The sequence below is a fragment of the Quercus lobata genome, chromosome 3, assembly GCF_001633185.2.
Source record: "Quercus lobata isolate SW786 chromosome 3, ValleyOak3.0 Primary Assembly, whole genome shotgun sequence".
NCBI lineage: Eukaryota > Viridiplantae > Streptophyta > Magnoliopsida > Fagales > Fagaceae > Quercus > Quercus lobata.
In genome coordinates, this window is record NC_044906.1 from 18,437,855 (window position 1) to 18,463,536 (window position 25,682).

Sequence of the window (25,682 nt, forward strand, 5' to 3'; positions counted from 1 at the left end):
AACTTTCAGGGGTAAGCTTCCATAATTACTATGAGTGCAACACATTACCCAGTGGCTATAGTACCCGCTACATCCCTTGCTATCCATGCTTTCAGAAACTTTCACAAGAGTTTCTGCATATCACTCCCACATATGTACTAGTATGTTAGACCAACGTTCTTCTATGAAAAGAACAATCTTAAGTTGTGTATTATTTATTATAATCATCTTCCTAGCGGTTATAGCTACAAGTGAGTTGAATTGATTTATCTTATCTGTATTATTCACAATTCATCCGGTAACAAAGACATTTTTTATCGATAAAGAGGAGATACTTCACGTACAAAGGATGTATGTACAAAGTTCAAGCAAAAATTAAAAAAATAGAAGAACTACATTCCAAAAGAAAGTGTTGCTTTGGTTTGTTGTTGTACAATCTTTACCAATAGTTAAGGTCTTTCTGTCTTAATATAGCAAAAGTGAAGCTAAGTTTACTTTGAAGGAGATAAAAAGTACTTCGGAATTGGCATAAGGTAACCTCAATTGGGAAATGATGAAGTATATCATTGCTTTTAAGCTAAAAATATATGCATATACCTAGATGTTATAGTTTCTGTGCTCTAGCTGCGTCTAATGGGTGGAGATATAAGAATTTTTGGTAAAGAGCCCACTGAAATAGGCACTCACTTCAAACATCCATCTCAAGCTCCCAAATTCAGAAACTGAAGGGGAATTGCCTAAATGCACAGTGATTGAATCCAAACGGATTTCAATCTTTTGCAATACTTCCGATCCCACCTCTCCACCTAAACCAAATGGATATACTTCTTATAGCAGGCAATCAATAGAGGAAAATCAACAATCAAGCTAAAAGTGTGCCAGCAACTCCACTTGAGATAAGATGCCAAATATTCATTCAAACTGCCTATAAGATCCATAAAATACAACCTCATTGTGAGAATAATGTTACACGTATATGTATGAAACATAAGATACACCTCTACTGCTATTTAATGTATTGAGAAAGCCACTTGAAGCCATCTAGATACTGGTCTTTGCATGCTTTAGCCAAAAAATGTTCAGGGGGACCATCTAGATATTGGTCTTTGCGTAATTCTTTAGCCACAAAAACCTTAAATGGACGAGCATTTGCATCAGCCAGCTCTGTGGTGATGTTGGGCAGGCCAAGGAAGGAACACAATCTCCTTTCAAGGTGAAGACGAGTTCTAGCAAATGTTACACCAAAAATAAGGAATGGAACATTTGCAAAGGCCTCATCAGAGAGTAAAGCATTCAGCTCATCTTTTGGTCCCAGGAAATGCTCCCTGAGTATAGCATCCCGCTTTTCTCTTGGCCTCAGAAATCGCCACCTGAGTAGAGCATCAGCATTCACAATGTACACAACTGCATCCATCTACAGAACAAAGATTGAAATGCATCACTTAACAAGGAAGATAGCATGGAGGAGCAACACACAGTGACAAGCATAACTCAAAACACTTTTCTTTTGCAAGCCAATCAGGCAGCACTTTTGCCAAAATCCCAATCCAGAATCTCAAGAGACATACAAGGATCAGTGTGTGTGTATATATATTCACATTTATCAAATGGTATAACAAAACAACTAATAAGAAACAAAGGCTACACAAGAAAGAATAATCAACTTGTATGTTGAGACACTATTAGCAGACCTTCTAAAACACAATGTGCTATAACCAATATACCATGATCAATGCTTGCCTCCCATGAATGAAATATAAAAACAGAAAGGTTTGCCTGGGAGTATGAAGGCAAAGGTATATTAAGATTTAGGGTAACGCAATACAATAAGCAAAATGAATTTCACAGGCCACTGGTGTTCAGTTGGGATAACAAAGCTTAAGCATATGAGACATGTATAAAAGGAATTTAATAAATGTAGATACGTTAAGAGAACCAAAATTCTCATTTGCATAGTATTTTTATTAGATGTAAGCCAAATCAGTTAAAAATATAGCAATGGTTAACTTTTCCATTTAAAACCAAAATATTCAATATTGCCAAATCTATCAGGCAAATATAAACAGTCACAACTCAAAGTTTATCATGGTTCAATTGGGGTGAATCTGGATCTAACTTTCTAACAAAAACTAGCACAATCATGTAAGACATGTTCCCTATTTGTCAAAATAGAATCAAAAAATTGACTCTATGTTAAAAATAAAAAAATAAAATAAAATAAAATAAAAACCTTAAAGACATAAAGGATTCCATTAAACAGCCTGGTCTACCACTGCAAGATGCAAGCTTTCTCAAGAGTTAATAAAAAAATTAAATTATAATCATAAGACCATCATATTACACAAATTATCTAAATATTCTCATCAAAGATGATTGATAGATTGAGAAATCTACCTTGGCACAATGGTCTCTCCAAACTCTGTGAGCTATCCCATGTTCTCCTAAATCAAAAAAGTTAAACTTGATTTTCCCAATACTAGACACCCATGATGTCAAATACTGAGATGGAAACATAGATCGCATAATATTTGTCCTTTTCCTATATATGCTCTGGATCTGCAATATGCACTCATCAATGCCCACAACAAAGAACATCAAGTTCACCATTTGTTGGTTGAGAATAAATTTAAATAATTAAATAAATAAAAGAAGCTTTATCAGTATTAAGTTTCAGCTATTTCCTTTCTCTTTCTTTGTTATTAACCAAACACTTGAGAGAGAGAGAGAGAGAGAGAGAGAGAGAGAGAGATACCTCATCTGAGAGGCTAAAAATCACAGCCTCTTTGCAGTCAATATCCTGGCCCAAGAACGAGATATTGGCCTCCTTTGAATTTGTTTCAGAGGGATTAAAGGCGCCCAGCTTTTCTCAGGGAAAAAGAAAGAGCACATACAAATTAACACACAACTTCAAAAATGAGCAAGAAAACAGAGAGAGAGAGAGAGGCACCTGATAAATGAAGAAACGAGAGACCCGAGTCGTCGACTCTTGAACCCAGTTGATAAAATCCATTTCCTTCTTTCTTTTCTTCTCTGTTGTGTGTTTCAGTGACAGAAAGAGAGAGAGAGAGAGAGAGAGAGAGAAGTAGACAACCTAGGTGTTATATGTGCGTGTGCTTTGTCTGGGAGTGTTTATAAGGCAATGATTCTGGAGCTTTTGGTACCCTTTAAGGTACAATTGGTCCACAATTTCCACAGCTGGAATTGTGGGACCCACTAAGCTATGTGTCAGGGTCAAGAGAGGAAAATAAACAAAAAACTGTCAATTTGTCCCATCCTCAAACGGTGAAACCACTTTAAGTTTACTTAGCATCACCCACATTGAATGACAGTTGGATTTTGACATTTCAGTCAAAATAGGCGACACTTATTAGTTGCTTTTAGTTATGTATTATGTTTATAGATAAGATAACATTGACTTTCTTGCAATGATTAATATAATCAGGTGATTAGTTTAATTGAAAATTTTAAAGAATAGTTTGCTTACTTTACCGCCAACAAACAAGCCCAATAGGCTTATAAAATATACAAGCCCAATAAGATGTTCTCTTGGATTGAGTAGAGGACAGGAGGCAATCATTTTTAATTACTTCTAGTCTTCTAGTGCTTAATAATATCTTTTTCAGATTATACCAGCCGCCGTTTCTATAGTCTTGACTGTTGAGATTTGAGAAGTCCAACCTATTGCGTGCCTTTACTTAATTGCTCTCTCTCTCTCACGCATTAGCTTGCAGTTTCTAAAGTGTCTTCTTGTCTTCTCCATAGACTACCATCAAATCTAGGATCACATCTTTTTGTGCTACACCGTAATTCTAATGTGACAAGCTGTGAGTAGTAGAAAAAAAATTGGTCAGTCTCATATGAAAGTAAAAAGCAACTAGTCATAGTCTCCCATATAAGATAATAGTGAAAAATTGTGACAAAGGGCGTGGTCCTGCAATTGCTAATCATCATCTTCAATCACCTTAATTTAACCTTACTTTTCACAATATGTCCCTCTTCTCTTGACTCTTAAAAGCTTCTCTATCCTTTATACTTTATAGTTTATTATTCTTGTCCTAGAGCTTTTGGAAAGCAAGTGGGGTTTCTCTTGCCCTTCAGTAGCTGTACTTTATTGGCTCAAAGTAGCTGTACTTTATTGATTCAATGAAGTTTCTGTTTAGATCTTTCTCTGTGCCCTGCATGCAGCAACTGATTAATGCTGCATGGCGTCTCTAAGGCATAGTGAGGGTGTTGAGTATGGAAGCTTCCTTTCATCTACTTCATTTCTCTTCTAGAATTGATCAGGACTTCATTTGTGCTAAAGGGCCATGGTCCCTAGATGTGATTTTTTTTGGTAAAAGAAAAATGGTTTGAGGGGGGCAACTAGTGTAGCTTTCCGACCTAAGCGTGATCATAGTAGCATTCTAACCGCTTCCAAGCCAAGACCCCACACCACAGCCACTAATGAGAACATTGGAGACCCAATCTGGTTTTTGGGTAACCTGGAACTTCAAAGTATCTCTCTCTTGGGGTCCAATTTCATGGATTACTGATAGAGTACCAGTTCTCGCATGGTGGAAAGAATGGGTGGTCTGATTGGCTTGGTTGAAAAGGAAGATTGGCAGAACCAGACACCACAGAAACATTAGAATTCAAGTGGACCCGTTGAAGCCTCTCCTTGCAGGCTTTGTCCTTAAGATGGACAATGGAGTAAAGCAATGGATGAAGTGTTGATATGAACGAGTTTTTTTAAGCTGTGTACAAAGTGCAGGATGATAGGTCATGAAAGGCTTCAATGAACCTTGGAGGCAGATGAAGTGGAAAGAATGTTGCATGCTCAAAGGTTAAGACTAACCGAACTTCATGGAGTACAATTCAAATTAGAAGCTACGGCGGACCACTTCTCAAATGAGATAATGGCATTCTACAATAGGCAAAGGAGGCAGACAACACAACCTTCAAAACATGGTGGATCAGTAGCCATCAGTAATTGCCTGTGTAGAAGCATAGGAGGAAGAAGAGGAATTAGGCAGGGGGATCCTCCATCCCCTTACCTTTTCATCCTCTGCACAAATGTTTCTCGTGTTGTTCTTGATGGTGAACCGTCCAAGACCTTCTGTGGCATCAAAATAGCCAGAAATGCTCCTGCAATTATATATATCTTGGTGGAAAAACTTGATTGGTATTCTAGAGTTTCTAGACAAGTGATCAACACATCCAAATCTCAGATTTTTTTCAGTCCAAACACAGCCATAGATCTAAAACTATAATAGGAAAACTCCTTGCACATTAGAAGTGTGAGCACTCTTGGAAGGTACCTTGGTTATAATTTTAATTTCAGCAGGTGTAAGGTGCCACACTTTCACTCCTTGCTGGATAAAATTAATTCCAGCTTCAAGGATGGAAAGCTAAACTCTTATCCCAGGCAGGTAGAATGACCTTAATTAAACCAGTGATTAGTTCCTTGCCTTTATACACATTTTCTTGTTTCAAGATTCCAGAAACTTAGTGCCATGGATAGGACAGTGCAATTTTTGGTGGGGGCATTAGGAAACTCCATATGGTGGGTCAGGATGCCTTATGTCAACCTATTTGGAGAGGGGGCCGGAGTTTAGAGAAGCTTCGTTGGTTATTAAGGTTGTACTAGCTAAACAGGTCTGTAGATTAGCCAATCAGCCCCAATCAATCATGTCTAGGACACTGAAAGCCAATACTTTCCCAAAACTTTCCCCATTGAGGGACAGTTCAAACCACTAGACTCATGGATTTTGCTCTTGCAAGAATTCCCTTCTGACTCAGGCAAAGTGGAGAGTGGGTAATGGTTGTAGTATTTGAACTTAATCACAAGGACTGGTTCTCTCCTAAATTAACCCCCTCACAGCTTCAACAATTAGGTCTAAATTCTGTTTCAGACCTAATTAATCATGAAAAAAAACTTGGAACTCACAACTTCTAAACCAAGTTTATGAATTTGCAAAAGCTATAAGTTTTAGCTCTATAAGGATCCGCTAAGTAGATAACTGCATCCACCTTCAGAAAGATGGAAATGTATTTAGCAAAAATACATTACTTATCAAGGAAGATATAGGCATAATTTGAGCCATTAAAAAAAAAAAATCCTGCAGCATTGTGAACCAACATGCAATGATGAGCATAATTTGAAATATATTTCTCTTTGTTAGGCAATAAGGCAACATCTTGCCAAGTTTCAAGTTTGATTTAAGGATCTCTATTTCTTTACATTTCTCAAATGGAAGCATTTTTACCCTCAACTACTAAAAGCATTCCTTTGGTTTTTAAAACTCACAAGAAAGAAGGTCCAATCAAGAAATAAAAATTAACTTGCAAAGAAGTCACCAATGCACTCGTAGAATTATGAAATGCCATATTTTAATGCAAGAGATCTTCAATGTATATTTTGACGTAGATAGATTTGGTACAATGGCTAAGAGTATGAATTATGTATGGTGAGATACTATTAGCAGACATTCTAAACACTAAAGGTGCTTTCATCGAACTCCCACAATCAAAGACTGCCTCCCATGAATCAGATAAACATGGAAATGTTTGTCTGGGTTTATGAAAGCAGGACTATCATAACATTTAGGATTCTGCATGCAATAACATAAGCAAAAACAATTGCAAAGAATGTTGTTACTCAATCAGGATAGCAAAGCTCAGGAATACAATAGTCACTATTTTTCTCTGGTTTAAGAAAAATTGACAAGAAACAAGATCAAATCAAGAAAGAAAGAATTCACATATAAGAAATCTCTGATCTACTAGTAAAAAAAAAATTCCATATTTTAATGAAAGAGGTCCAAAATGCACATCATGATTCATGACCTAGATAGATTTGGCAAAATAAAGTAGAGAGTGAATCGTGTATGGTGAGATACTATTAGCAGACCTTCTAAAAGCAAAAGGTGCTATTAGCAAACTCCCACAATCAATATCTGCCTCCCATGAATCAAATAAACACTGAAAGGTTTGTCTGGGATTATGAAGGAAGAACTATCCTAAGATCATTCTGCAGGTGACAACATAAGCAAAAACAACTTCACAGGACGCTGGTATTCTATTAGGATAGCAAAACTCAGGAATATGGGACATGGATTATCATCTAGCTAGTTCAGAGGCGGCTGCGGGAGGGGGGGGGGGGTTAATTCATATAAAAGCACCAAAAATTTTCATTTTCTTAGTATTTTAGTTAGACTTCAGCCAAATTAGTTTAATTTATTACAAAGGGGTAATTATTCCATATCAAAATATTTGTTATTGCCAAATTTATGGCACATATGGTTACAACCCTAAATTTATCACAATTCAAATCAAAGCAAATCTGAATCTGGCTAGCAAAAACTAGTCACAATCATTTAAACCACATTCCCTATTGTTCATCCTTGAATCACACAATTGACGCTCTATGAAAAACAAGTATAAAAATTGCAAGTACTCTCAAGAGTAAAAACATTAACTAAACACTCTCATCAAAGATAATTGATAGATTGATATATCTACCTTGGCATAGAAGTCTTTCCACACTCTATGAGCTATTTGATGTCCTCCCAAGTCAAAAGCATTAAACTTGATTTTCCCGATACTCATCTCCTCTGATGCAGGGTACTGAGTTGGCTGGTGTTGAACTAATCTCTGCAATGTTCCCTTACCAATACCCAGGAAAAAAAAAAAGATCAAGCCAATGGTAATCAAACCATACAAAATCCACCAATTGTTTGCTTAGAATCACAATTAAAAAAAAAAAGCTGTTTCAGTCTTAAGTTTTGTGTTGTTATGGCTTTTTTCTTTTTTGACGACGTGGAATCTCACCAAGGCAAGGCCATTTGGACCCACCCCTAGGGAGAAAACCACAGATGCACGAGTAAAGCATACAGCTCTTCTCTTAGCCTCAAAGGGACGTGCTTCTGCCAGCTCTACCCCAAGGCCCTGTGATGACATTGGTCAGGCCGAGGAGGGAACACAAATCCTCTTCTGGCCAAGAAGAAGATCCAGCAAATGTTATGCAAAAGATCAGGAATGGAACATTTGCAAAGGCCTCATCAAAGAGTAGAGCATACAGCTCTTCTCTTAGCCCCAAAAATTGCTCTGTGATTAGATGAACAAATATTGAAATGAATTTAGCAAAAATGCATTACTTAATAAGGAAGATAGCATGGTGGAGCAACACAAAATGACAAGCATAACTCGAAAATGGTCAGTCCACTTTGTTAGGCAATCAGGCAGCAATTTGCCAAACTTTCAATCCAGAATCTCAAGATACACTTAAGAATCACCCTTTTTTCACATTTTCCAAATGGTTTATTTATTTATTTTATAATTCAATAGAAATAACTAGGGAGAAGCGATTTGAACCCTTAATGTCTTCCTTGGAAACACCAGAAGGTGCCAACAATAAGCTACAAGGCTCTTGGCTTCCCAAATGGTTTTTGAAGCAACTAACAAGAAACAAGGGCTAAACAAGAAAGAATAATCAACATGTAAGAAGTAAATGATGTACTAGTAAAATTATGAAAATCCATATTGGGTCAGGGAGTGTATTACCACCACAAAATTCTCTATTGCTTTCAATGGCAGCCTTGTGGGATACTTCAAAGGGAGGAGAGGGCTAAGACAAGGGGATCTGCTGTCTCCTTACTTATTTGTATTGGTAATTGAAGTCTTTTTGAGAATGTTACAGTCAGCTATCGCAAGATCCTCTGCATTTAGATTCCATCCTGAATGTGAAACTCTAAAACTCACTCGCCTCTGTTTTGCAGATGATTTGATGCTGTTTTCAAGTGCTAACATCCAATCTCTTACTATAATTCAAGATACTATTGAGGCTTTCAAAAGAATTTCAGACCTTAGTGCAAATCCTACAAAGAGTGAAAAATTTCTTTTGGCTGTTCCTGCACATTTAAAGCACCAGATCCTAGACTTCCTTCGGTTTAAAGAAGGGAAGCTGCCTGTTAAATATCTTGGAGTCCCTCTTATATCAGGAAGATGATCTGAAATAGAGTGCAAGCCTCTTGTAGATAAAATCACAGCAGTCATGGTCTGTGAAATATCTCTCTTATGCAGGTAGGCTCCAGTTAATAAAGTCTGTTCTGTTTAGTCTTCAGTCCTATTGGTGTAGGACGTTCATATTGCCTAAAAAGGTTATTAAAGTAAAAAGGGACTTGGTTTGTAAACCAAAATATGAAAATGGCTTGGGTTTGAAAAGGCTTGAAGATTAGAATAAAGCAGCAATAATGGGTTTTATTTGGTCTCTCTTTGTTCAAGCTCGGTCATTATGGGTAGCATGGGTTACAACTAATCTCCTAAAGGGTAAAAGCTTTTGGATAATCAAAATAACTCAAGATTGCAGCTGGGGGTGGAGGACATGCCAAAGGTTAGAGCCTTAGATCCAATGTATTCCGTTTAGCTTTATGGTTTGCTGTGTATCACATATGGCAGCAGAGGAATGGTATCTTGCATCAAGGGAGAATTGAAGGGAATGGCTACTTTACAACAAGAGGCGTTATCGGCAAACTCATGTCATCGATGTTCTCCCATTAATCAGATATAAACACAGAAAGCTTTGCTTTAGGGTCAGGCAATAACATAGGTAAATCTTTAGGGAATGCAATTAATGTACGTTTGAAGATATAGAGAGACCTGTAGATCTTTTGAAGGCTTTGCTAGTTGGGACTTTGTTTGAGTGGTCTATTATTTGGGGTTTTACGCATTGTATTTCCATATCTGATTTCTTAATTTCTGTTAGCTCTTCTCTTTGATTAGTTTGTATTCGTTTCAAGTGCAGCGGGTTTATAATCTTAAACACATTGTACTTTTCTAATCAATAAAGCTTCTATTACCTATATAAAAATAAAATAAAGTAAAAATAATAATAATAACAACTGTAGATATATAAGAGCACCCCAACATTCTCATTTTCCTTAGTATTTTGTTAATATTATAAGTCACAACTCAAAGTTCATCGTGCTTCAAACCTGAATCTGGGTTGCTATCAAAAGCCACTCACAACAATTGAATTAAAAAATAAAAAATAAAAAAATTGGCTCTACAGTCTCTACATTAACAGAAAGAGAATATATCAGATAAAACAGAGAAATTGAAATTACAGTCACAGTGCAATATTAACTGAAGGAATATTCTGATGATTGAGACAATTTGGTAGATCGAGAAAAAATCTACCTTGGCACAGTAGTAGTCTGTCTCTCCACAACCACAAAATTTACCAGCTATTCAATGTCATCCTAAATCTTTAGATCCTTCTTCGCTTTAGATTTTCAAGTTGGTCTTGCACGGGTGCAACACCCATGGATGGCCAAGATGCAAAGTCAACTTTTCATTCCAACGGTCGGGCCGATGTAAGTTTCCAAGTTTTTACCATCTTTTCTTCCTCTCCACAAAATAAAAAAAAATAAAAAAAAACCTTCTGATTGATGGTTTAAATGAAAACTAAAACTATACTTTCCTCCAAATAATAAGTAAATAAATATCGGGTTTTACTAATATAGGGGTATATTAGTAAATTACTTTATGAAATTTTGTATGAAAAAGTGACTAATTTTTTTTTACAGTTTTTTCAATTTTTACCACTTTTTTAATTTAGATATACACTACTGTCAATTTTTTTTTAACCCCTCTCTTCATATGTGTTAAAAATACTTAATATTAAAAAAAAATCATAAATTTTTTTAAATGAATAATTAATGTATGTCTTAAGAGTATAAATATATGTGTGAGAGGAACGAATCTTTCTCTAATCAAGTATTGTCCGCTTTAGAATGGACAGGGTCGACCCTTATTCTAACCCATACGAATTTGCGACATCCCACATTGGAGAGAGATGCCTCCTACCCTTACCTTATAAGTATATGTGCACTCATGCACACTATGCACTCCTTCGATTGGGCCCAGCACTTTGAATTAGAAGGGGGAAGGTGGGGGTTTCACACACACTATGGTACACCTTTCCTTAGGCCAAGCGCTTATAAGGTAAGGGTGAGAGACGTTTCTTCCCGATGTGGAATTGAGTAAATCCGTGCGGGTGGGAGCAAGGATCAACCCTACCCATCCTAAAGGAGACAATACCTAATTGGAGAAAGATTTGTTCCTCCCACAAAAAGGTGCCTTTTGAGGTTTAAGGGGAAACCCCCACCTTCCCTCTACTAGTTTATTAGACTTGTTTAGGAGTGCATAGTGCATGTGATGCACAACAGTTTTTGAGATTTGCTTTGTGATCACACACACTATGGTACACCCTTCTTTAGGCCCTACCCATTCCAAAGCAAACAATACCTAATTGGGGAAAGATTTGTTCTTCCCACAAAAGACGCCTTTTGGGGTTTAAGGGGAAACCACCTTCCCCCTGCTAGTTTATTAGACTTGCTTAGGAGTGCATAGTGCATGCGATGCACAGCAACTTTTTAGACTTGCTCTGTGATCACACACATTATGGTACACCCTTTCTTAGACCAAATGCTTATAAGATAAGGGTGGGAGGCGTCTCTCCTTAATGTGGGATTGAGCAAATCCGTGCGGGTGGGAGCAAGGATTGACCCTGCCCATACCAAAGCGGACAATACTTGATTGGGGAAAGATTCATTCCTCCCACAATATGTATGCTTTTTTTAGGAGTCCAAATCCTCAGTATTACCTTTTCTAGACCACTTTATATTCCACCAATCATTACTTACCATGTGTATGATTGTTTTCCATTTTAAACTTCGGTTATTCTATAAGGAGAAGTAAAATGAAAACATGGCAAGTAGTGATATGGAACATAAAGTGGTATACAAAAAGTCGTATAGAGGATTTGGACTCTTTTTTTAAAGTTATGCATTTTGTGTTTTTTCTTTTCTTTTTCAACCGCAAGGTTGAATTTAATTACCTTTGAAAAAGTTGAATATAGATAATTATACAACCACGTGGATCAATTTAATTTAACAACCTAAAATACAATATTAAGAAAAACTTTAGTTAAAATTTTCTAATGAAATAGAAACTTTTTATAAGTCTATATATTTCATCCAAAAGTAAATGCGAAAATACAATGCCATTGCTCATTTCATTATTTTTTTAAAAAATAGAAATCATTAACATCACTGTAAAAAAAATTAATTAATTTTTTTTTGTTGAAAATTTGCTATGTTAAAATGTTAATATTAATTTCACATTTTTCAAAATTTTTTAAAATGCCATTTTGAATTCGACTATATTAATGCCGAATTCATTCTTTAAAAAAATCATGTAAAGATAAATATAAATAACATAGCTGATTTCTAAGAGAGAAACACTCCTCACCTTATTCAGGCCATTACACGCATACACCCACATAAACATGCTTAAGGAGTAAACAAATCTTTGAGCATTCTCACAACAGCTAAAACCATCATCACTGCCAACAATTACGCCCACTAGGATATTCTCTTTGGATAGGGTATAGGATAGGAGGCCTATACATTGCATAGTTAATGTATGATGCTGTATTTACTCATGGATTAAATTTTTCAAGAATTTTTATGATAATTTCATTGTAAAGTTTCTAAAATTGTATTTACTCATTTTGAAATGAATGAATTGGATTCTACTATTTATAGGGTAAAACATTTACCATTTGGTGACATAGTAAATTCCAAATCCGCTCATTTGAAAAATCGAAATCAGTGGATAAGAAGAATTTAACAACTCCATTGATGCAAGAGGATGTATAAACAAAGTTCAATAAAAATAAAAATTAAATAAAAGAAGAATTACATTCTAAAATACACAGAATCTATAGAATCTACAATCAAATAGACAATGCACTCCAATTAGTACTTACAAATAGTCTGTTTTTAATAATGTAACCAATATATTCCAACAGGCAATTATCAAAAATCTGTTTTTGAATACTACAATCACGGTGTGTAACACCGTGTCTGATTTTTTTTTTTTTTTTTTTTATTAACTTTGGTTATATTATAAGTTAAAAAAAAAAAAAAAAAAAGTACCACATCCACAACATTTTCACAATACTTTCACAACAAATCTTTAGTAGTAAGTTTTTATAGCCCATAGTTTAAATCCACTATTGAAATCACTTTTTTATCCATCAGTAACAGCTAATAACAATTTGCCACTTATGATTTATTGTAAAAATATTGTGAATATAGCATTTCTTATAAATATATGACAAATTGTAAATGACTGAATGGTAGTGTATAAAATGGAACACAATTCCTCTCCTGGGTAATCAAAATAAGGAATGGAAGATTGGCAAAGACCTCATTTGAGAGTAGATCATTCAGGTCTCTTGTTGGCCCCAAAAATTGCTCATTGGCCCTGGCAGCATCCACAATGTAGACAACTGCATCCATCTACAGAACAAAAATTGAAATGTATCAAGCAAAATTGCATTACTTAACAGGGAAGGCAGCATGGTGGAGCAACTCACAATGCCAAGCATAACTAGAAACATTTTCCACTTTGTTATCCAATTAGACACAAATTAAGCCAAATTCTTAATCCAGAATCTCAAGAGATATATAAGGATCACCTTTTTTTTTTTCAACATTTCCCAGATGTTATTTAAAACAACCAACAAGAAAGCATAATCAACATGTAAGATGTAATGATGTACACCTTGTTGTAAATATGTACACCTTGTTGTAAAAAATAAAATAAAAGGGAGAATTGACAAGAGGATTTGGTGACATAGTGCAATTGGTAGCCAAACACGAACTCCGGCTCCGACGAGCCACGAATGGAGGATCTAGTTCAATCTCCTCTGTCCTTTCTCAAAACTAAACTCTAATTTTCTCTCCTCTCAATCAGTTCACTTGGGGTTGGGATTTGGTAATTTTTGTTGAACATGTCTCTCACGTGAGTTCAAACGTTAGTTTTAACAGTAGACTAATAGATGTAGTGATTTGGTACATGTGTATAGTTCAGGTACTAAATGGGCTAAATTAAAAGTTTATAGGGTGTCATGACTACTACCTCAAAGTTTAGGGGGTGGCAAGGCATTTTTCCCTTTAATATAATATAGTTGGGTCTAAACTTATAAATTTAAGTCTTTTAAGTCAAATGGTGTTATTATATATTATATTAACCACTCAATTAAAAACTCCTCAAGGTGTTGTCTCCCCCCAACATAATCTAATCTAATCTAATCCAATATTATATACAATTATGAAAACCTGTGCTACACTTTAGGTTTATGAGTCCACGTGTACTTTGAGTCGAAAGATTTAAATTTAGAATCTTTAATGTACATCATTAAATTACTCCTAAAGAATTTGAATTTTTAAATGGGTAGAATAGAATATAATGATCATAAATTACCATCATAAATTATCCACTATAAAAGGTGGCCGACTTTTATTTCCTTTCCATGTAAAGAAGTCTACATATGATTTTGTTCACAAGGTAGAAATTTCTTTCCAACCTTTTGTAGAAAAGAAATTAATTGTTCTTTTTATTATTTTATATCTTTCTCTCTCTCCCTTAATTGTTAATCTCTCTGAGTAAGAATATTATCTAGGCATTTCATTAGGTACGTACTTATAAAGAAAAGCTGTGGAGCCCTTTATAGTAATTAGGATTAAATGAGGTAGCTTTAATTTAAGTAGACTTTGGTTGTGCCTCCAAAGTCCAAATTTGTTGTGCTAAGCTCAAAAAGCAAAAAAGAAAAATAAAAAAAAGAGTTGGATGCTTTGGGCACACGAAATGTGAAAGTAAACAACGATTAAGTTTGATTCCTATATATGCTTTTTTTTAGAATCTGTGTGACTCCTATGCTTGAGGAAAGAGTCAAAAGTTTCGAGAAAATAAAAAATAAAATCCAACAAAAGTTTATAAATCAATGCATAATAATAATAATAATATATAATGGGTGCAATATAGAGTTGGATGAGCTGCCATGTAACAAGTGATCCAAATGACACGTGGCCAAGAGATATATCAACAATTTCCATTTATTAATTTTAAAACATCCATAAAATTAAATTAAAAGCATAATTGTCTCCTCAATCTCATTCCTTAATATCCGTCAATTATTATCAGTTTTATGCCCTTAAATTAAATTAAATTAATAAATGCCCAATAGGCATCATGAAAAGTGGCAAAGTTAATTGTGTCCGTTGTATTGTTGACAATAAAACACAATCTTTCTCTTTGAAATTCATAATTTTTGCTCTCTATTTGAAGCCATGGAAGGAATTTTGACTATTTTCTATCTATTTATCTTGTTTATGGTTTGTAAATATCAAATACTATTTGTTCAAGACTTGCTAATTTCCGTTCTCGTATGAAGTTTTGGTTTGTGCTAATATCCAGGAACACATGAACAAATATGTGAATTTCCTATCAACAAATAAGATGAAATCCGACAAGCTTATTTCATAGAAGGTCCATACTAACCTGAAAATATAGTCTATCCATACAATGATGATACTTATCGTCGTCGATTTCAACCTTCATGGTTTGTTTCACATAAGGATTAGTTGGAATACTCACCTTCAATGGATGCGTTATATTGTCTACCTTGCTACCTTTTTAGTAAGAAACCAATAGGTCGTCCTGGATCAGATGTATTCATTTCAACAGGTTTTAATAATTGGAAAAAGGTGAAAGATGGAATGAATTGTCCTTTAATTTGTCATGAAGGGAAAGAACCAAACTCCCCACATAAAATTGCTGTGAAATGTTGCGAGGATTTAAAGAATTATTCACGACATATTGACAAGCTAATTGAGAAACAAACGTCAAAAGAATTAGAGAATAATCGGTTGCGGCTCAAAACCTCAATAGAGTGTGCTCGATGGCTAGCATTCCAAGCTTGTGCTTTTAGAGGTCATGATGAAAGCCTTAATTCAAAAAATAGAGGTAATTTTATTGAATTGATAAAATTCACATCAACTTTCAATGACAAATAAGCTAGTGTTGTCTTGGAAAATGCTCCAGGAAATGCCAAATATACATCACCCACAATTCAAAATGAGATTTTGCATATTCTTGCTAGTAATGTGCGAAATGCTATTCGTGAAGAAATTAGGGATGCAAAATTCTGCATTCTTGTTGATGAAGCCCGGGATGAGTCGAAGAGAGAGCAAATGGCCATCATTTTGAGGTTTGTTGATAAAGAAGGTTTCATTAAAGAGCGTTTCTTTCATGTTGTGCATGTTAGAGACACTACTGCATTGACTTTAAAGAATGAGATATGTGCTATCCTTTCTCGTTATAATCTCCGCATTGAAAATATTCGAGGTCAAGGATATAATGGGGCTAGTTACATGCGTGGTGAATGGAATGGATTACAAGCTCTTTTTCTTAAAGATTGCCCATATGCTTATTATGTACATTGTATGGCTCATAGGTTGCAATTAGCTCTAGTTACAGCATCTAGAGAAGTAAAAGATGTTAATCAATTCTTTGATCATTTGGTTAATATTATCAATATTGTTGTTGGTTCTAGTAAGCGTAATGATGAATTGCAACATGCTCAAACAGAACAAGTTGAGAATATGATTGCTTCTAATGAAATTGAGACCGGAATAGGTGCAAACCAGATTGGTACTTTGCAACGAGCTGGAGATACTAGGTGGGGATCTCATTTTCAATCTATTTGTAGTTTGATTAAAATGTTTGATACTACTTGCAAAGTTATCAACACTATTTCTGAGGAAGGGGCTAACTATAAACAACGCGGTGATGCCGAGGGAGCTTATCAGGTATTAACATCATTTGAATTTATTTTAATCTTGCATTTGATGAAAGAGATAATGGGAATTACTAATGTTCTTTGTCAAGTTTTGCAACAACATTCTCAAGACTTTTTAAATGCCATGCATTTAGTTTCAACTACAAAATTACTTATTCAAAAGTTGAGAGATGATGGATGGGAGCCTTTACTTGCTAGTGTTATATCATTTTGTGAGCAATATGAAATTGATATTCCTGATATGAATGCTCGTTACACTAAAGGTCGAGGTAGATATCGTCGTCAAGATGACGATTTAACAATGGAACATCATTTTAGAATTGGCATATTTACAATTGCAATAGACTTTCAATTGCAAGAATTGAAAATTAGATTTTGTGAGCTAACAACGGAACTTATCATTCTTAGTTCAGCTTTAAATCCCAAGGATGCTTTTAGATTATTCAAAATTGTTGATATATGCAATTTGGTTAAGAAATATTATTCTCAAGATTTCACTGAACATGAACAAGAACTTTTGGAGTCTCAATTGCAACATTATGAGTTTGATGTGATAAAACATCCAGATTTTCAGAATATGAGTACAATTTCCGAGCTATGTAGGGGATTAAAAATTTCAGGAAAGTCTAAAATCTATTTTTTGATTGATAGACTTATTCGTCTTGTGTTGACTCTTCCAGTTTTTATAGCAACTACAGAACGAGCTTTCTCAGCTATGAAGTTGTTAAAAACAAGACTTCGCAATAGAATGGAGGATGAGCTTTTGGCAGATAATATGATAGTTTATATAGAGAAGGAAATTGCAGGGAATTTCACTATAGAGATGATAATGGATGAATTTTATTCCATGAAAAATCGTCGTCAGGCATGATTTGATCCGGTTGATGACCCAACCTGACCCGAATAATGGGAGATTTATTGAGGCTTAGTCCATAGAGCGAAGGCTTGGCCCGACAAAAAACTTTTGGCCCGTTTTGTAGCCCGTTGTGAATCCTGTGCGCAGGATATAAAAGCTGTTTTTTTGGTGATTAGGGTTTTGTTTTATTGTTGTTTTTGAGAAAGAAAAACACTGTAGCCGCATATTGTAATTTTCTTTGATAATAGTAAAATCTTTGCAACTCTGTGGACGTAAGCAAATTGTCGAACCACGTAAATACTGTCTTGTGCGTGTGATTGTTTTACTTTTTGAGTTTTGTTTTCTCTATTTTTTTGTTTCTCACAAGTTTGGAATTTCGGTTGAATTCCCAACATGTTCAAGTATATAATAATATATGAAAGTTGATAATTTTGTATCCAATAGACTTAAGAATTATATTTGGTATATCTCTGTTACAACCCGGCCCCCCCAAGTATGTATTCCTGACTACGCCCCTATTCTTAACCCCATTGGGCTTGCTTTTCACCATTGCATTTTGTGCTAGCTTTGCATTTTGGTTCATGACTCAGCTTGAGACTTATTTTGATGCATTTTGGTTCATGACTCAGCTTGAGACTTATTTTGATAAATATTTCATTATGATATCGCTAACTTGTTTCTTCACTTGGTGTTGAACAATTGGCATTTCTTCATCATCTTCACTACCTGACAAGTTGGTGGTGTCATTGTTAGTGACATAGATCCGAACGATTTTTTGTTTTCTTGCCATTGGATTTAGGAAACTATTTGCCCAAACAAACCATCTTATACATATTATACCGATGTTTAGACTTCACTAATAACTTATCATTTATTTTTCACGAGGAGACTTGAATGCGAAAGTGGTTTTCTAGACAAAGATTATTAAGATGACTTATTAGTGAAGTTTTTGAGTTGCAGATAAAGTAGTCACATCATGCAATGCAATAAAAGTAGTCACACCATGTAATGCACAATTGCTAAAATAAAATACTAACCAATAAGTCTTTTAGCTTGAAGACGAGCTACCCCTATAGTTAAGAGTGTCATCGTAACTCTTGCTCCTCAAAAAGTGAAAGATATAACTGTTTACCTCGTCTTGCTTTGCTTTTGCCTCCTTGAGCTCAACTATTTGATTCTTTAGATGCTGGGCATATTAGACTGAGGAAGGGAGCGAGATAGAGTGAAGGGAGGTGAAAAAACCTAAGTTTAAAAGTTTTAGTGAGCTTTTTAAGGACAAAATGGGCTTCTGCCCTTTTTGGGCAAATTAATTAGCCTTTTGCCCTTCTTCCCAAACTAAATAGGGAAATACCCCTCTTTTGAAAATCGAGTTTTTGAAAATCGATTTAAACCCTATAGTGACGTTTTCAAAGACTTATAGTAACGTTTATAAAGACCTATAGTAGCGTTTTGTAACTTGATATCCATGAAATCGAGTTATAGGCAATTTAAAACGTCACTTTATTGCCTATAACTCGATTTTATGGATATCAAGTTACAAAACGCTACTATAGGTCTTTATAAACGTTACTATAAGTCCTTGAAAACGTCACTATAGGGCTTAAATCGATTTTCAAAAACTTGATTTCCAAAAGAGGGGCATTTTCCTATTTAGTTTGGGAAAAAGGGCAAAAGGCTAATTAATTTGCTCAAAAAGGGCAGAAACCCATTTTGTCCGCTTTTTAATGATGACTTATTTCGTTGCTATTGGTGATCTTTCATGATGAATATTGTTTCTTCACCTAATTTGTTCCCAGAAAATCTATAGTGACAAAATTATTTGTTGCCCAAATGTTATACTTTGAGCGATGAAAAATTTCATCGCTATAAATCAATTTAGTTTCACGCCCCACTTTTTTCTTTGGCAGTACCCTACTTTCAGTACAACTAATAGTGATGAAAAAATACTTATGTCACCAAAAGTTTTTTTTTTTTTTTAAATAGCAATGGAATCTATATTATGTTTTGGTGACAAAAAAGTGTTTCATCACTAAATTTCATCACCAAAAATGTATTTTGTTGTAGTGATATTTGTGAGTGTGTGTATATATATATAATCGTTTTCTATAATACGTACAAATATGGATTGAAAAAGGACAATGATATTAATTTTAAAATTATTTATTTTCTACAAAATAAGCAAGACCTACAACAATTGACAACAATTGATACAAAATCAAGAAAAATGAGAAATATTTTTAATGAAACATGCAATCATGAATATAATAAAATGATTGTGCGCTTACGTTAGTGGAAATAATTAAAGATTTTCAATTCACTTAAGAAATAATTTCATATTCTTAATTATAATAATCATAAAAGTTTATGTTTCCTTTTTTACAACAACGCACATCATAATTGGAATAAATTCCTCAACAATTATACATGAGTCATAGAAATAATTTTTTATTAAAACATTTCAAAATGAACTTATAGACTTATAGTGTATAAGTGCATTGCATGCGAGATTGGCTAGTTAAATTTGAATTGCACTCCAATTTTGTGGCAAGTGTCATTCTACTTGTCTTACTATTTGATGTCAAGTGTCTCTATATTTTTTAATATTCATCTATAATGCACCGAACACCATTCAATTTTATCGTTTTTAGTTCCCTTATCAGTTATATAATTTATCATAAGCCTTATATTTTGCCTCTTGGACAATTTTTATTTTTTTTTTTTGCGTCCATTTTTGTTAATTTATAATTTTCATAAACTGCATTGTGTCTATATTTAGGTTTATATAAAGACCCCTTTATAACTTTCTCAAATGAAATAAAGGTAGCTTAAGTTCACCAAATTATGGACCAACGAATTAATTTATCTAGAGGAATAACAAAAATTAGACACCGAGAATCTGATAGCAAGTTTTTCCGTTCCCCACCAATATTTACCACTTCCCCACCCAACTTAAAATATAGATAATGTGCAAGTGCTGGTTGAGAATAAACATTTAAAGAATGACCCTCAATGGAATAAAAAAATAAAAAATAGGTTGAAATAAATAAAGAGAAAGAAATAAATAACAATATACACTAAAGTGTTACTCAGATCCTTATCCACAAACACCACACGGACCGCACCAATCATTTTTTCCAACGTTGGACTTTGATTTGATAAAAAAAGAAAAAAAGCGTTACGTTAAAATATTCAATGCTTACAAGAAGACTGGAAGAAACTTCTTGGACAGTGGAAACTGGAAACGCGAAAGTCTGAAAACAGACAGGACAAAAAGGTTGTCACATACCTACCTATAACCGTTGTAGTATTTTATACTAGTATTTATGTTTTGATTGGCTGCGAGATTATTCCCCCATGTGGGTTGCTGTGATCCACGAGGACCACAACTCCTTTATTTTATTTTATTTATTTTTTGAAAACAAACAAAATTTTAATGACCTATTTATTAAAAACAACTCCTTTATTAAAAATAAACAAAATAATAATGACCTATTTATTAGTGGCATTAATGCTTATTCCTTTTGTCTCAAATGGTTGATCTTTTATTCTATTTAGGACGTTCTAAAATAAAGTTCGTTATTTAAAATTAATAAATAAAACTTTTATTTTACCTTTTTTCTTTATCTAAAAAGTCAATATCATTCTTTTTGTGTAATTTAAATCAATGGGAGTAAAATTAGGTATAAAAAATGCATTAAATAATATTCTTTTAAAATTTTTGATTTTCTAAATAGGATCAACAATTTGGGACAAAAAAATTATTTTATTTCCCTCTTTTATTATTATTGTGGGTCCGAGAGGTCTGCAATCCGGCCCAAACTTTATCTGGGCCCAGGGCCCGTGCCGAGGAGATATCTTGCCGAAGACGAATGATCAGTGGCTGAGGTAGCAAGGGGAACGGCTGAGAACTTACCCTGTCTTCGGCATTCCAGAGCTTTAATGGGAAGACCAACACCATGGTGTAGGCAATCCCCAAACAGCCCCCTCAAGGGGATGTGAACGGAATGGGGCTCATAGGGAAGCAGGGTGTGAAATTGAACCAAGGAAAATGCGTCCCCTCTTCAGTAAATGCACCTGCCAATACCCAGAGATGATTAATGAGAAAAGACGTTTGGACGGTGTAAACTTCGATCCATACAACTAATAGAAAGTTAGACGAGACGGTTGATGGGATGGATACAGAAATAAGCTCCTGCCTGACCTACAAGTGGAGGGTCAGGATCAGCCAAGATGGACTATATAATAAAAAGGAAGGTGTACCAACAGAGGGGCTGGGAAAAATGGCCAAAAACCAGAGCCTCCCAGCCCACCTCCAGGAGAAAGACTCCAGGGGTGAAGGAAAACTTAACCTTGTATGAACACCACGAAAAACCCACCGCCTGTCGATCAAGGCCTAGCCTTTCAAACCCTCGCTCTACAAATGATATTGTTAGGGCCTTTTCACGTGCGAACCCGACACTGTTACGGTCCGCCACGAATCGTGTCCTTACAATTGGCGCCGTCTGTGGGAAAGGCTTGTGTGTTGGCGTAGGCGGTAGGTCGAAATAGTTCCTTTTTTATTCCTAACAATTGGTTATAGAGTTTCAGCGTAAAGTTCCGTTAGGGGCTATACTTCTTGATTAGGGGCTACGTTTGTCAGCGTTAATCGCGTGAATAATTCTAGGGGCTTAGCCGAGGAGCTAACTCCCGTAAAACCAAGTTACAGTGCCAAAGAAAACTAGGTTTTGGACAGAACCAGGGCATTGCATAGTCCACGGACTCGAGCCTATGGGGAAACCAACTACTTGGATGAGGAAAACTAGGTTTTGGACAGAACCAAGGCATTGCATAGTCCACGGACTCAAGCCTATGGGGAAACCAACTACTTGGATGAGGAAAACTAGGTTTTGGACAGAACCAAGACATTGCATAGTCCACGGACTCAAGCCTATGGGGAAACCAACTACTTGGATGAGGAAAACTAGGTTTTGGACAGAACCAAGGCATTGCATAGTCCACGGACTCAAGCCTATGGGGAAACCAACTACTTGGATGAGGAAAACTAGGTTTTGGACAGAACCAAAGCATTTGCATAGTCCTCGGACTCAAGCCTATGGGGAAACCAACTACTTGGATCCTTGCATGGGACTCAAGCCTATGGGGAAACCAACTACTTGGATGAGGAAAACTAGGTTTTGGACAGAACCAAGGCATTGCATGGTCCACGGACTCAAGCCTATGGGGAAACCAACTACTTGGATGAGGAAAACTAGGTACTAAGCGAGATTTAGCTACTATGCGTGACGTCGAAAATGGTGCTTATATCTTTGTAAGACGAAGGTTAGAAATGAATCTAAGGCCTTTGTGGGTGCAAGTAAATTAGGGTTTGGGGAACATGATGATAAATGTATTGCATGCATAGCTATTTGTACATGTTAAAATGAATCAGCGCAGAGTTCATAAGCAAATAGTGCGCATCAACGAGGGCGGTTAACGATGTAACCAGAAGGAAAAAGGAAAAATAAGATTTCATATATACATGTTCAAATACTTGTAAACCATCAATAAATTAGGAAGTTTGTGAAAGGAAAAGAAACAAGTTGATCGTTCAAATAGAAACGAATACAAAAGCCCAACCAAGGCTTCTACTTTTCTGCTTTTTTGTCGGTCACATCTTGGGAGATGGGAACAGGATCAGCTTCGATGCCGGAATGACGGTTCCTTCTGGGGAAGGCTGAACAGGGCCAGCGCTGGTACTCTGAGGGACCACAGCAAGGGGAATGGCCTGTGACGGCTGTGCAAGTGTGGCTGGTTCTTCTGTACTGGACACCTGAGTGCCAACCTTGGGCTCAGTAACCTCTGTAGATGCCCCAGGATCCGTATGCTGCGATATCACTATCACATCTTGAAGTTTTCCCTCTTTGGGCGCCTTGCTAGAGGAACCACTGGCTTGTAAGTTTTCCGACGGGGTGACCTCTTCATCGAGTTGATCATCCGTGGTCGTAGAGCTGGTGGAAGTGGTCTTGCGGATGGCCGCCGGGTAGAATATGCTCTCCGCCTTCCATAAATCTGATGAAGCATCCACCCCAGCTCGCTTCAATGCTTCCTCCCAGACCTGGGAGCAATAAAACCTGCACACTCCAGGAATCTGCGCCTTAAGGGTGGCTTGGGTTTCGGCTACTCCATGTTGTAACCATCGTCCTCGGCCGTATTCTTGGCAGCCTCTGCCTCATTCCTGGCAAACTCGGCCTCCTGCTTTGCCCTTACGGCTTCATCATGGGCATATTCTGCCACTCCTTTCTCATGCAGAGCCGCGGCCAGTTGCTTATTTAAATCTTCGATTAGATCTCTGGCTATTCGCAGCTGGTCCTCGGCTTCAATTGCGCGCTTGGTTTGATCCTTGGCCTGTTTTTGGGCACTAGCAAGGCCCGCCGAGACGTTATCCCTCTCGCGGGTAGTCATTGTTAAGTCATCTTTGACTTTGGCAAGTTCTTTTTCAGAAGCTTCGAGAGTCTTTGAGGCCGTTATGCGCTTCTTGCGTTCGTTCTCGGCCGCCTTACTCCTGTCATTCACTTCTTCCTCCATCCTATAGGTTACCTGGAGAGCCTGTCAAGAAAGATGAACGTGTAGTGAGTGACAAACCGGTGACAGGAGTTAATAAAGTATTAGGTTTCAAGAAATCTTACCATGCCCAAGTATCTCTTAGTACTGAGAAAAACCTCTTGCATCCTCATTCTCTTCAGCTCATCCATATCATTAGGGAGTAACATGGTTCTCCCTAATGCATCCGCCACGTATCCACCCTCGCCGTCTCCAAGGTCCCTCAGAGAGGCCGTTTCCAGTAATGGACCCCCGTGAAGCATTGGGGCAGGAAGCCAGGCACTCGGTAGGGATTGGGAATCAATTCCTTTTCCCTTGCCTTGAGAGGTTGGAACCGCGAGTCCTTTGCCCTTGCCTTGGGGTCCGATCTTCAGTTGTTTTGTGCGCGGAGTCTCATCCTTCTCCTTAGGAGGTTGGGATTTTCCCTCGTCCACGATGTCCTTGCCCTTGGGGCTCCTCTTTCTCTTAGGATTAGCACATTCAGGTCGAGGAGACCGAGCTGGTTGGGAGGAGGTGGGAGGTTCGGGGCGGGTGGATTGTGGCTGGGACTTGGTGGAGGATGACCTGGTTTGGATTGTAAGGGGCTGAGGTGGTGGAGGAGGAGCATTGGGTTGTGGTGCCTCCTGGGTATCCTTCCCTGGTTGGTCCTCGAGGAGTTGGAGAAGGGGGGTTAAAGGTATTCTCTTGACTCCCATCTCGGCTTGAGAAGAGGTGCCTCTTAACGACAATTCCGCCTCGGACAAGGCTGGGTCACCTAGGTCACCAGGAGGGTCCTCGGATTGGTAGACTAAGTCAAATACCCCGAACCCTTCCTCCGGCTGATCTGGCTCACCTTCGTCCTCTGCTGCTTGATGAGACGAAGAGGGGCCCACCAGGGGGATGTTCTTGGGGACAGCTGGCTCCTGCGAGATTAAAAACCCCTTCTCTACTACGGTAATTTTTGGAAGCCAAGGACGGCGGGCACTGATCACGTGCTTCGCGTCCCCGAATGACTTCTAAACCGGAGGGTACCCTAGTATTTTGTGAGCTGCACGGACTTGGCCATCACTGTCATTCACAAAAACCGCCGCTTGTAAAACGGTCTCCAAGTTTGCCCGATTGACTAAATGAAAATGCCGTGCATAGGCGTGTTCATCTACAAAAGCAACAAACATATATGCATGGTTAGTTATCGAAAGGCGTTAGGTTAGAATGGTTTAAAGAGTTATCCCTCTCCCTCTTCCATTCCTAATACCCCACCTGGTTCTCCTTCTACTACGGGGCATGGATCGCCATCATGCCACTCCCCAGAGACGATAAGGAAATCCTTGTTCAGTCCCTTGTTGGAATCAGGGAGGCACTGGATCAACCGAACCCTATCGTCCCTCGACCTCATGTAGTAGGTTTTTCCTTTCAATTTCTGGAGGTTATAGCACCAGTTTACATCATGGTGGGTCAGTCTTAAACCCATCTTCTCGTTTAAAGCGTCCACGCAACCCAAAATCCTAAGAACGTTGCCGGCGCAGTGGGTAAGGGTTAAACGGAAATGCCTGAGGTAACCCTTCGTCACTGGTCCCATAGGGATTCTCATACCTCTCT

The 25,682-nt window shown here is 36.9% G+C and overlaps 2 protein-coding genes and 2 pseudogenes across 4 annotated transcripts; 1 reads left to right on the forward strand and 3 right to left on the reverse strand.

The window, feature by feature from the left end:
* Nucleotides 1-855: 855 nt before the first annotated feature.
* On the reverse strand, nucleotides 856-10,346 carry LOC115979845 (GTP-binding protein SAR1A-like). 3 transcript variants are annotated; one of them, XM_031101913.1, is made up of 6 exons: nucleotides 10,156-10,346; nucleotides 7,480-7,611; nucleotides 2,927-3,801; nucleotides 2,732-2,839; nucleotides 2,374-2,535; nucleotides 856-1,393 (listed from the first exon to the last, which is right to left on the reverse strand). In XM_031101913.1, exons 3-6 carry the CDS (start codon nucleotides 2,987-2,989, stop codon nucleotides 986-988), a joined length of 741 nt encoding a protein of 246 aa, XP_030957773.1. In that variant the 5' UTR covers nucleotides 2,990-3,801; nucleotides 7,480-7,611; nucleotides 10,156-10,346; the 3' UTR covers nucleotides 856-985. The 3 variants fall into 3 exon arrangements, with proteins under 3 accessions (XP_030957773.1, XP_030957772.1, XP_030957774.1); XM_031101912.1 differs by having other exon boundaries at nucleotides 2,927-5,988; XM_031101914.1 differs by lacking the exon at nucleotides 10,156-10,346 and adding an exon at nucleotides 8,521-8,587 and having other exon boundaries at nucleotides 2,927-5,988.
* LOC115983035 lies at nucleotides 6,417-6,536 on the reverse strand (annotated as a pseudogene).
* On the reverse strand, nucleotides 6,840-6,959 carry LOC115983028 (annotated as a pseudogene).
* A 5,124-nt stretch (nucleotides 10,347-15,470) lies between the features above and the next one.
* LOC115980478 (zinc finger MYM-type protein 1-like) lies at nucleotides 15,471-17,540 on the forward strand. The gene is made up of 2 exons (XM_031102719.1): nucleotides 15,471-15,834; nucleotides 15,913-17,540. The coding sequence occupies exons 1-2, from the start codon at nucleotides 15,471-15,473 to the stop codon at nucleotides 17,538-17,540; spliced, it is 1,992 nt and encodes a 663-aa protein (XP_030958579.1).
* The last annotated feature ends 8,142 nt before the right edge of the window (nucleotides 17,541-25,682 follow it).

What these genes read in the sequence shown, in the direction of transcription:
- LOC115979845 (XM_031101913.1), bottom strand. Translation starts at nt 2,989, where the DNA reads ATGGATTTTATCAACTGGGTTCAAGAGTCGACGACTCGGGTCTCTCGT. An exon ending in CTCGTTTCTTCATTTATCAG is followed by an intron (nt 2,840 to 2,926) that starts GTGCCTCTCTCT and finishes CCCTGAGAAAAG; the next exon opens with CTGGGCGCCTTTAATCCCTC. An exon ending in TTTTTAGCCTCTCAGATGAG is followed by an intron (nt 2,536 to 2,731) that starts GTATCTCTCTCT and finishes TGCATATTGCAG; the next exon opens with ATCCAGAGCATATATAGGAA.
- LOC115980478 (XM_031102719.1), top strand. Translation starts at nt 15,471, where the DNA reads ATGGATGCGTTATATTGTCTACCTTGCTACCTTTTTAGTAAGAAACCA. An exon ending in CCTTAATTCAAAAAATAGAG is followed by an intron (nt 15,835 to 15,912) that starts GTAATTTTATTG and finishes AAAATGCTCCAG; the next exon opens with GAAATGCCAAATATACATCA.